The 12,598-nt window shown below is 37.4% G+C and overlaps 2 protein-coding genes across 5 annotated transcripts in view; both read right to left on the minus strand.

The window, feature by feature from the left end:
• The window catches only part of fkbp7 (FKBP prolyl isomerase 7), a 4,047-nt gene extending 785 nt beyond the window's left edge, over nt 1–3,262 (minus strand). The window contains exons 1-3 of the mRNA XM_007240557.4: nt 3,016–3,262; nt 2,067–2,218; nt 764–891 (exon numbers count right to left, since the gene is read on the minus strand). Coding sequence (XP_007240619.2) covers nt 764–891; nt 2,067–2,218; nt 3,016–3,227 — 492 coding nt within the window. The 5' untranslated portion in view covers nt 3,228–3,262. The remainder of the gene's footprint in view (nt 1–763; nt 892–2,066; nt 2,219–3,015) is intronic.
• Nucleotides 3,263–5,539: 2,277 nt separating this feature from the next.
• Nucleotides 5,540–10,523, minus strand: LOC103043689 (acetylcholinesterase collagenic tail peptide-like). Of its 4 annotated transcripts, none has more exons than XM_049485042.1 (15): nt 10,376–10,523; nt 10,120–10,237; nt 9,368–9,465; nt 9,225–9,284; nt 9,116–9,142; nt 8,959–9,030; nt 8,814–8,879; nt 7,992–8,018; nt 7,845–7,889; nt 7,343–7,378; nt 6,941–7,021; nt 6,692–6,788; nt 6,450–6,577; nt 5,962–6,084; nt 5,540–5,875 (listed from the first exon to the last, which is right to left on the minus strand). In XM_049485042.1, exons 2-15 carry the CDS (start codon nt 10,199–10,201, stop codon nt 5,858–5,860), a joined length of 960 nt encoding a protein of 319 aa, XP_049340999.1. In that variant the 5' UTR covers nt 10,202–10,237; nt 10,376–10,523; the 3' UTR covers nt 5,540–5,857. The 4 variants fall into 4 exon arrangements, with proteins under 4 accessions (XP_049340999.1, XP_049340998.1, XP_049341000.1 ...); XM_049485041.1 differs by having other exon boundaries at nt 10,120–10,267; XM_049485043.1 differs by having other exon boundaries at nt 9,225–9,266; nt 10,120–10,267; nt 10,376–10,522.
• Nucleotides 10,524–12,598: the final 2,075 nt, after the last annotated feature.

Consider the following 12,598-nt stretch of genomic DNA (forward strand, 5'->3'; position numbering starts at 1 on the left):
TTACAGCACTTCATATCTTACAGCTTCCCTCTGCTGGCGACATCTTTTATAGAGATGCAGATTTCATTTTCCAGCAGGACTTGGCACACTGCCCACACTGCCCACACTGCCAAAAGTACCAACACCTTTATGCAGATGATTCATTCTTAAACTGTTTAGCAGATTTTGCACACGCTTCGTTAGAAAAACTTCAACATTTATTTAACACTCCACAGACGGCTCTATTTAAACTCAAGTTGGTTTTAAACGCTAATAAATCCAAATTCATGCTGATTTCCAGATGTTTAAATAGTGTTTATTACTATTACTACTCTGACTCAATCCATATGATGCCGTAAATGATCGGCAACATTCTAAATGAGGGTCACCCTCAATGTTTTTACTGAGTAAAAATAAAGGTTGATTGATTTATATAATATTCAAATTTTCTGAGACACTGATTTTTGGGTTTTCATTGGCTGTAAGCTTCATAATCATCAAACAATAAAATAAATAAAGATTTAAAATAGATCCTTCTGTGTGTAAAACATCTATATAATTTATGAGTTTTTCAACTAAATTTCTAAAATAAAGTAACTTTTCAATGATATTATTTTTTTTTGAGAAGCACAATACAGCATAAATCAGAAGTATTTACTGACCAATGGGAACACAATATTAATTATCAATAATTTTAGCTTAACTTAACTTTTTATATAAAATAAAAAGCCTCAGCAGTTGGAGAAACTGGTAGGTAATTGTATTAATATAGTTATTATTTTACCTCATCTTTTGTAAGAGTCTGGTCACTATTGAGGTCCATTTCTTTGAAGGCCTCGATGCTGCGTGGTCCTCGCCGTATGTGCAGCAGCTCCACCTCAAAGATCACGGTTGAGTTGGGCGGAACAGGATCTACAGCATCACAGACAAAATAAATCAGACCACAGTCTGCTGAGATCTACTGGAATTCTCAATTTATCAGATATTTGATCAGATTTAAAAACTGGGGACGCTTTTTAAAATGTTAAACCAAAAATGTTAAGCCAAAAATGTTAAGCCAAAAAACAGCCTCAGATCAAGCTGGTCAAGTTGGTTTTGCTGGTTAACCAGAGAATCTCTTGACCAGTATGAAGTATTTAAATTGAGTTTAATGGTTTATTTAAGCATGATCAACCAAGCTTGAGCATTTCGGCTGACCAACCAGATCAACCAGTATGACCAAACTGACTGACTAGCAAATATACAGTACCATTTTTACATTGAACATTTAATATTAAAGACTATATTAAAGCTATACAGGAACACCTGCTCAATTATTTAGTAAACAAAGTTTCTGGAGGTGCTGAACAATAGTTGCTGCTTTTCCTTCACGCTGTGAAGCTCCAGCTCACCCCAATTAACCTGTTATTAATGCAGCGTGTTTATACGTTTACTTTTTCCACAGTTTGACTGATAAGTAAATTTATTATTAAAATAAGTTGTTGGTAGTGAGATTTCAATGCAGTCAAACAAAATATTACAAATATCAATCCCTATTATAGATATTACTATCAAATGTGATTTATTGCTTTGGAATTGGTTTTACTATGATTTATTTATTATTAACAGCAGTTAAGAGTAGGCATTACGCAGCCTTCATGTCCACCTCAAACATTTATATATATGATATTGGTTTTGTTCAAAAACAACACAAACATATATAGTAGGAAAATACTTTTTTTATCTTTGTTTCTGACAGAGATCAAATATATGTACAGTTACTGTACATATAATAATATAATAAAGAGCAACACAAAAGCATCCAGTGAGTGATATTATTATACGGTAATAACTTTTCTTTTATTTAGTTTTAATAAATATGATAGTATGTTTTTATAATATGACATTATCAGCTATTTATTGTGATATATTGAATTGAACTGCTGCGTTTAGATATGCATCATATCGCCAAGTTTCTGCCAATAATGCCTTTACTCATTTTATATAAACAATATTTCTGACATTACATAGACTAAAACTAGTGAAATTAAGTGTAACTACTGCTGCTGTTCTGATCCGGGTGAGGGTCTAGGTTGAGGTGAACTTACGTTTTCCTTGTGCTCCAAAAGCTAGAGATGGAGGTACAGTGATTTTGCGTTTCTCTCCGGGACACATGTCCTTCAGCCCCAAGTCCAGACCTTTAATCACCTCTCCAACACCCAACACAAACCAGTGCGGCTCACCTCTCTTAGCAGATCGACTGAAACGAGAGCAAAAGGCAATGAAACATTCCTCAAAATATATCCAGTAATGAAAAGTAGCATTATACTATATCATTAAATATGAAAACGTTTAACTGAGAAAAATATAATGTTAAAGTATTAGGGGCGTGCAGAATTGTATGCAATAATATCACCACAATGTCTCTCTTCCTCTTCCTCTTAATATAAGGGAGTTTTTTTCTTGTGATGTATATTTGAGCATTAATATTTGTATCTACATGACATCGCAGCTCAAGATACTACACGTGAAACTGTTTTCTCCACAGTTATTGGCATCTCTGTGGTGCTGCTCATAAGAGGCTTGGGCCGTTTTTTCTCTGTAAAGCTGCTTCGTGACAGCTTTTGTTGTAAAATGCTCTATAAAAATAAAAATGAAGTATTTGTTTTGCTATTTACAGTATGTATTTTTGTTATGGCTGAAAGGCATTCAGTTCTTTTGCACTGTTTTAGGTCGTTATATACAAATAAACTATCACTGCAGTCTTTGTTTGGCTTTATATCTTACAGTTACAGATAAAGCGTTATTTACACACAAAAATAACCAACAGCGCGCCCATATGTTTACAACACCGGCTCATATGGGTTAAGAAAGTTTCATGCTGAATGGGCCAATCACAATGCTCTGTAATTAAATATAAACTGACTTTATCCTATACTGAGTTTATCCTTCCTGTAAAGTTACTGTTTTGGAGTTTTTACACATGCAGATGTTTTTTTTACTGTCTGCATGTTATTATATAATATATATAATATAATAAATATAAGGTTAATTTACCTGCAGTAGAACTGAGATCCGTCCTGCTGCAGAAATCCGTCATAGTGCGCGTTCAGCAGATCCCCCCGTTTACTCTTCTGACTGCAGTTCTCCGGTTTAAACACCACCTGAATCTGAACCGAATCCCCGGATACATCCGCACAAATAAACCCAGAGAAGCAGCAGAAAAACTGCAGATACAGAACCCAGTGCAGGATCTTCCTCTCCGACATCTTCACTCCTCTGTCTGCGTGGCAAACTCTTAATCCCGCCCACCCACCCCCCCAAACATTCAGCCTGATCCGAGTCCTGAACCGAGTCCTGAACCGATTGATTTTCCTAAAATGGATCTTCCACAGTTTATCGCAGGAGTCGATTCACAAGCCTCAACTAAAACCAAGTTCTAGTATATTAGCGAGGTTCAGCTTCTACAGAGTCGGAAACCGACTGATTCACTCAAATCGGTTCTTTTTATGTATATCGCTGGATCCGATTCCTATAACCAAAGTGACTCTGGTCTTGAAGTTGGATCCCCTGCCTGAGTTTCACCTCCAAACCCGCAGCATCTCTTACCCATTGGCGTAGGAACCGGGGGGGATGGGTGGGACATGTCCCACCCAATATTAGAAACAGGTGGATATGTCCCCCCCAAAAATGAAATAGTTTCGCTCAGCTCAGTCGTACTGTTAATGAAGAGACCGACCGCTAAGCGCTGGGAAACCAATCACGGTGCGTTTCAGGGAGAAAGTCCCGCCTTTCAGAATAAACAGCCAATCAGCTCGCTGGTCTTGCGAGAAGAGTTAGCGTGCTGGTGGAGGAGAAGCCCCTCCCCCTCGCTGTGAGATTTAGAAGCGGTGTCCAGCATCAGCTGGTGTTGAAGTAAATCTGGATATACGGCGATTTTTTTAAGAGGTAACGGAGCTAACCATGTGACCTGTGTTGAGATTATTTCTGATAGCTGGTTAAAAAGACTCCTCTCCAAATCAAAACACACAGATTAAACCCACCGTGTGATAATAAACTGCAGCTGTGTTAGTCAGTTATCTTAACTTTGGAATTAGCTAGACAGGGAGTCAAGGCTTAAAAAAAAACATAAATGTTATGTTCAGCTTGCCCTGATATGCCTGATCAGCTAATCACTATTTCATTTTCAAATTGTGTTTATTCATTTAGGATTGCAGGATTGTAAGCTATAGTAAACTAAAAAATAGTTAGCTAGAAGCCAGATGTAGTGGATAGCCAGAATTTAGTACAATACTTTATGTTGGTAGTTTAAAGCAGTTTATTAACCCTGATCTCTGCCCTAAAATTGTGTGTTTTCCACCAGATCCAACTGATTAGCTAATAAACAGTCCTTTACTGAGTTTACCTGTTAAAACCCCTTAGCCCCCTATTGAGCATAAATCATCACCTCCACTTACTTTATTAAGTGACTTTAAAGCAGAGAAGGCAGTGGGGATATGCAGTAGAATGTGTAGGAACAGGGTTGAGAAACACTGCTCTAACCTGACTTCTGTTTATTTGTAGTTCACAGTAAGACTAAATCCTGAGTAAATAGAGGGATTCCAGGCGAATCCAAATGTTTTTTTCTTTAGTCTAATATTTATATTAACTTCTGTCAAAAATCTCTATGAAACGTAAAGTTACATTCTTTTTTCAAAAAAGGACACCATCATAAGAAGTGCTTTCAGTAGAAACAACTAAAAGCGCAGATGATAACTGATCAGCTTTTGTCATATATGTATATAATTGAGACATTTCACGCATATTTGTTTAAATGTAATTTGGAGTAACATGGCGGTTGTAAAGTCACCTTTACTTGGATGTAACTAATAATAAACAGAGTACAGAAAAAAGGGATTATTTGTGATTAAAAGTAATTCCTTAAATGTTGTTCTAAGAAACTATATGGGCTTTGGTGCATATTAGCAAATGTGTCCCCCCCAATATCAAACCCGCTCCTACGCCCTTGCTCTTACCGAACCGCTTTTTATACTTATTAGACTTTTGAGGTGATTGTTTTAATTATTATTTATTCCTATTTTTTATCTCATTTTCTTTATTTATTTATATTGTTATTCCTCCACATGAATTCCCTGATCTAAACCTGATGAACTGAGATTAAGGTGATTTGAGGTGATTTAATTGGGATGAGCTGGAGCTTCACAGCGTGAAGGAAAAGCAGCAACTATTGTTCAGCACCTCCAGAAACTCCTTCTTTCAAGATGCTGAGAAAACTATTCCAGGTGATTCTCCCTCATGAATATACTGAGATTAAAATACCAAGAGTCTGCAGATCGGAACTCAAACATACATCTGATACTTATTTACAAGGATTTAAAGTAGAAAACAGATTCTGGTTTGTTTATCACTTTTTTATAGAATAATTCAGTATGTGTTCCTGTATAGCTTTAATATCTTGAATATTAAATGTATGTATCAGTTTTATGTAATTTGTCATACATAGGCAAGTACATCTAAATTATCATAAAGTGTATATTTCCAATGCTGTATCGAACAAAATATTCAAGTCAGTTTCTTTATTTGACATTTTAATCAGCTCTGTATTTTTTGCATCTCAACATCTGGTGATGAATGAGGAACATGTACAAACATAAAATTTACATATGCTAACTGTATAAAGTAATAAACAAGGAGTAAGAGAATGTGATTCCTGGTGCACAGATATGTATAGAGTATGTAAACCATGCTGTACACAAATATGCTGCAGTATATGAGTAGTCTGATGCAAATGTCTAGATATATTAATTCACATGTGTTCATTTGTAGTTTGTGCAGCCATCACTTTCTTAAAACAAGCCTGTTTAAAAATGTATACACATCCTTCAGCAAGTGAGATGGTCTATGACGAAGTATATCCCTGCAGACACAGAAAACGATATTTTTATTTTACTAGGATTTAATAATTCATGATTTGTCCGTAATCTTATCAAGTAACACACTGACCTGGACTCTGGTCCACCCAGAACCGGAGAAGACATGAAGTGTGTGAGTGTCTCTTCTTAGAACAATCATATTCTCTTTTGTAAACTCAGACATATCCTCCTCACTGTCCACAATATAGATCTGCTACAAGAATAAAAACACTGTTATGTTAAACCATCATGTGGGAAGATACATCCTGGGGTCGTGGAAAAGATTAATCTGTTTTAGAAGGTCATCAAGTATTGAGAATAACCAGCGAAAATGCCTTTGGTTTGATAGAGAGTAAAAATATTGGACTTAAAATCTTTGAGATGTGCTGGAGAAGACTTTGTGCAGAGCTCCAAATTTCAAATTACTGCACCTCTGGACAGAAATACATGTTGTGACATTTCAGAAGCTTGTGGAAAAAAATGCCACAGCGAATGTGTTACATAATCAAAGCTAAAGATGGTCTAACCTAATAGAGTTTGACCATTTTTTGGCAATGCAGTGTATATTATAATACTTACAGGCACATTTTCTGCATGTTGAGCATTTGTCGTGGGATTTCTCTCAACGAAATTTGGCCCAGAGCAGTTACACTCTACCGATGGACCCATTGTTCCTTTTGCACCTTTATGCCCAGGGATTAAATATACTACAATACAGAAACACAATAATTAAACTCCAGTATAAATTCTACACAAAGAATAGGATTGTCATTCTGTTTTGTAACATAGACATAGAGTATTGACATAAATAATAAAACAACCTTGTCCCTGTTCTCCAGGTTGTCCTGTTGATCCTGGTCTTCCCAGTGTACCCCGATAGCCAGCTTCCCCTCGTCGCCCAGCGTTACCTTTAATCCCCTGTTTTGGAATAGAAAGAAACCACAAAACAACACATTTTTAGTTTTTACTAGCAAAAGGCTGATGTGCTTTACTGTGCTGTGCAGCTTCTGTAAACTGACACAATATATATATTTATGTTTTTTACCACCAAAAACTTAATTTGCACTCACAAATTTGCCTCTGGTTCCAGGAACTCCTCTTAGTCCATCCAAGCCTTTCAGACCAGTGGAACCCTTTAGACCCGTTTCACCCTAAAGAAGGTTATGATTAAAAAAACAAAAACAATAGTTTACAACAACTATTATTTAAGTTAGGGCTGCGAAATATACTGCAAACATTTATGGACAATATATTGTAAAAATACACCTGTTATGTGCATAGAAATAATTATATTTACTGTTTAAACATACAGCATGCTGTGTTTATTATGTAACATGAGTTTATGTAACATGGGTTTTTGTAATATTGTGTCATATATCAGCTTTCTTCATTTCTCTTAAACATACTGAGATATGCTTTTTATTCATGTTGTCCAGTCCTAATTTAAGCAATGGAATAAATTGCATAGTAACCTTTTCTCCTTTCTGGCCAGAGTAGCCTGGATTTCCCTACAACAGCATAACAACATAAAGTCATAAAGTCAGACACAGAAAATTATTCAGCCTGTAATTTTCTCAGGGGAGGAGGAAACACAGGCATGCCCTATATATGCTGAAATAAAATGATTTAAATAAAAAAGGAAGTAAAGACCAAACACAAAAGACATAATGTTTCTTTGGACGATACATCATTTCAAAGGGAAATGCATCAACAATATTTTTGTTATATAAATAATATTTTATACCCTTGTAATGTTTAATAATTATAATGCTATTACACCCCTTTTTAATAAAGTAGTAGACTTTTAATTAGGGATGCACTACAAATTTAAGGCCAGATACTGAATGCCACTTTTTTTACTGTGAAATGATATTTAATATGAAATTAAATACCTAATAAGTGTCTTCAGTTGTCTTAAAAGAATGAATCCATTGGGTGGTCCAGAAGCATAAAAATCCTAGGTTCATTTCTCACCTTTTCACCTGGAGTTCCTGGTTCACCTTTTAACCCTTTCTTTCCCTGTTAACATGGAGTGCATGACGGTTATTTAAAATAAACATATGCATATTCACAAATTAAATATGTAACACATTATAAAAATGCACAAATATTCAAACTTACACTGATGCCTCTATATCCTCTCACACCCTGAAAAATAATACAGCAAGAAATGTCCATGCAAAAACATGTATATTAGTGATGACTTTCACACCGAGTAAACCAACATACTGAAACACTCTGTACCTTTTTTATTCTGAGGTGGATTTTATCTAAAATGAGCAGCAGTAATATGTGAAAACTGGTATTTCTTACTCTTGGGAGCAATTTCATAAAGTGGAATTTTAATTTGTGCTCCCAGTAAAGGACATAATTTAAACATGCATTTCTGGACAACCTGTGAGATTCAGAAGCAGCATATGAAGTGAGAGAAACATGGGCACAGAGGGAGTAGAGTAGTATAACAGGATTTTACACTATTCTTTTCTTTTGCACTACTAAGATTAAAATTCTGTTACCAATTTATTTACATTAGAGATGCCTCATACATGCTACACTAAAACACATCTGAACTCTTAGCTAAATGTAAATGATTCTCAACCCAATCTAACCCATTACCAATGTTTACTAATTCTGCGATGATAATGTTGGATGAGGCTGATAGCCAGCATGCTAATGCCACAGAGCCACAGTAACAATGTTGGATGAGGCCAGTAGAAATTTGGATCAGTATGCTCTGTCTCAGTTTAGCAATGTGGGAATAAAGCTGGACACAATGACCCCCATTGATGAGACTCCATGCCCCTCCTGGTCCTGATTATCAGCATAGAAATGGGAAAAGTTTTGCCCCACTGCAGAAAGATGATGCTTTGAAGTGGACGTCATACCAGTGTTGAGTTGTAAAGAATAGGTATAATATGTTTTATTTAAGTTAAATGTACTCACTTTGTATGTCCCAGGAAGTCCGTCCTCACCAGGAGCCCCCATCCAACCTCTCGCTCCTCTCTCACCCTAACAAATCACACAATTACTTGATGATCAAATTGATGCTGTGCGCTAATAGACATTAATTCAAACAGATCTTGCTTACCTTTTGTCCTGGTGAACCAATCACACCTGGGGCTCCTGGGATTCCCTGTGGCCCTATTTCACCAGTTTGGCCCTACAAAGAAATCTTTATTAGTCAGCATCTGATATTTATTATAAAATCATGATTATTATTGTTTCTGACAGTAAAATGCCCTTACCATCTGCCCCTTCAGTCCCCTCTCTCCCTTAAAAAAGACCACACAAATCGTATCATAACAGAAATCTGACATTGTTTTACTTTATTTTAATACAAAGTAAATTTTGTACCTTGTCACCTTTGGGTCCAGTTAGATACTCTGTTAAATCGACCTGGGAAATGCCCAGAGTCTTCATTAAAAAAACATACTGTAATTATTCTGAGTTAGGTATGAGCAGATCAACAGAACTCCCAGTAACATTATGAACATTACCATGAGTACATCCCGCTGACTGAATGGAGGAAATGGTGGGGGTGGAGGAGGAACTGTACATATTCTACAAATCCGCAGCTTACATGTATAGTCTTGTTCTGAAAGAAGGTAAATTGTATTTTACTAAAATGTTAAACTGCAGAATCATTTACTAGCAACTGATAAGTCTGTTGCTCCAGCTTTCTAAATTAGCAGACTGCATATAAAATAGTAACAATATTTCAGGGAATTTTTGTAATAACAATAATCTTGGTGATATGGCAAAACATTTTTTAAATATTACTTTACTGAATGAATACACTACTGCAACAAAATGATACTACATTTTATTTTCGTATAATTAAATACAATATGATATAAAACACCTCTAACTGAGATTTTCACCAGTAAGTAAGTCAGTGGTCCAACATGCCCTGAGTCTAGTATTTGTATTATCTGTAGTCTGTAGTGCTGCAGTATCTGTAGTAGATATTATTTAATGGGAACTGAGATAATCCACTTTTGTCATCAATCTTTACATCTAAACTAATAATTAAAAATCAATACATTGTCTTGAATATTGATACAGTATTGCAAAACATAGTACTGTCATACAATATGATCTTGTTATTTTCTTTCTTACACCACTAACAGACAGATATATATATATATATATATATATATATATATATATATATATATATATATATATATATATATATGTTTTTGTAATTTAAAGAGTTTTTAAATACACATGCACTGTAGTTCCATACCTGTAGCTGCAGACAGCTGTTTACTGAAAATCACTGCCCTTGCTGTACAGATTTGCAGCAGAACAATGACCAACCCAATCATTTCCTACAGGTGTCAGACGAGTCCTTCGTATCTTGTCTGTGGATAGTAAATATCTGCTCTATAAATCTAAACAAGATACAATAGTATTTACTAGACACCTACATCAACAGAGTTATTGTATAATTATAACTGGCTAATCATTTATTTTAGCTTGTATATGGATTATAGTCTTACCCTGGTCTGCAGTGCTCCTCTGTTGAGCCTCTTGTTGGGTCCGGTCTGGAACGAGGGGATTTAATGCATTCATTAAATCTGGAGAGTGCTTACTAGGAGGAAACCATCTTGGCTTGTGCTATCCTGGTATTGACAGAAGTGCAGCTTAGGCAGTTTCCTAAGGACATGATTAAACAAGGGCTAAAAGCTACCTAGGAGGACAAGAATTCAGATTTATGTTTTTCCTGTTAATCATTAACTATGAAATGAGGATGAGGATAATTGCACTAAAAGAGGTAGAATAAACATCTTTTGTTCTTGTTGGTACTTTGGAAAAAACGTAGGAAACATATCAATAATACTTTGGTGTTCAAATAACACTTTGGTAATCCAATAACACTTTAATGATCCTTTGCCTAAACAATTAGGGCTTATGTTGTAAAAATGTTCAAATAGAACACAGTGTGAATAATGATAGAGGAGGGCACTGTGAGGGCTGGCGCAGGAGTTGGTTTGAAAATGCTCCTATAGGTTCAGCTGCGGAGTATTATGCCACAGAAGGACAAACTCTGCCCCCTGACCCGCCAGAGGTCTGGCGTTACAGTTAGCTGTTCAAAACAACCCTACATGCTAGTCAGCAGAGCTCTGTGTTATAAAATCCACCCTAGGCCAAACTCTGATCCTCAACCCCATCAGCGGTCCAGCATCGCAGAAGGCAGTTCAAAAAAACCCTAAGGGGTCTGAGTACTGTGTTACAGAATCCCCCCTAGCCAAACTCCACCCTCCAAACAACCAGTCTGGCATCACAAAGGTTGGATCAAAACTCCCCTATGAGTTGGACCGCACAGCATTGTGTCACAGATTCCACTCTAGGTTAAATTCTGCCAGAGGTCCAGCATCACAGACGGATGTTCAACATTCCACCACAGAGTGTCATTGACCTTTTTCCTAAATTTCCCAAAGTCCAAACTTGACCAAAAGTGGTCAGGTGGCATCAAGGGGCACCTTTATGATTCTGAACACTTCTATTGGAACTTTTTCAGAACAGTAACTCTAATTGGGATTTCCAAAATGTCTTTAATCTTTTGGCTAGGTTTTAGGCCAAGTTTGGTCAGGTTTTGTGGCTTTTTCCGACACGAAATTCAGCAATGGACTTTGCAGTTGCCAGTTGCACCACAGCCTGCAACATCAGACCTGTGGGTAGCCTGGGGACGGAGTTTGGCCTACGGTGGCTTTTGTGGCACTAAACTCCACAGGCGACCACATAGGTGCCAGTTGGACACCATACTGTGATTTTGGACCTCTGGATGGTTGGGAGACAAAGTTTAGCCTACGGTGGCTTCTGTGTCAAAAAAAATCTGAAGGCGACCATTGAGGTGCCAGTTGGACATTCATGTGTGAGCAGTGGATCGGAGGTCTGGGTAGTCAGGGGAAAGAGTTTGGCCTAAGTTGACTTCTGTCGCACGAAACTTCACAGACGATCACACAGGTGTCAGTTGGACAACATAATGCAATATTAGACCTCTGGGTGGTCGGGGAAAGGAGTTTGGACTACGTTGATTTTTGTGGCACGAAACTCTGCAGGCAACACTGCAGATGCCAATTGGACAAAGTACTGCGAATTCAGACCACTGGGTGATTGGGGAAAGAGTTTGGCCTACATTGACTGCCGTGGCAGGAAACTTCACAGACGACCAAAGAGGTGGGAGTTGGACAACATATTGCAATTTCAGACCTCTGAGTGGTCGGGGGAAGGAGTTTGGTCTATGTTGAGTTCTGTTGCACAAAACACCACAAGCAACCCTGCAGGTGCCAGTTGGACAACATACTGTGATTTCAGACCTCTGGCTGGTCGGAGAATGGAGTTTGGCCTACAGTACCTTCTGTGACACAAAACTCAGCAGTGGACGTCGCAGATGCCAGTTGGCCAAATTCCTGCGATTTCAGACCTCTGAATGGTCTGGAGTTTGCCCCACGTTTACTTCTATGGCCTAAAACTTTGCAATCAATCACAGAGGTGCCACTTGTACAACATACTGCGATTTCAGACCTCTGGGTGGTTGGGGGAAGAAGTTTGGCCAATGTTGACTTCTGTGGCACAAAACTCCACAGGCAGCCCCAAAGGTGCCAGTTGGAGAACATACTGCTATTTTAGACCTTTAAGTGGTCGGGGGGATGGAGTTTGGCCTATGGTACCTTCTGTGACCTGAAACTCAATAGTGGACGTCGCAGGTGCCAGTTGGC

The sequence above is a fragment of the Astyanax mexicanus genome, chromosome 11, assembly GCF_023375975.1.
Source record: "Astyanax mexicanus isolate ESR-SI-001 chromosome 11, AstMex3_surface, whole genome shotgun sequence".
NCBI classification, from domain to species: domain Eukaryota; kingdom Metazoa; phylum Chordata; class Actinopteri; order Characiformes; family Acestrorhamphidae; genus Astyanax; species Astyanax mexicanus.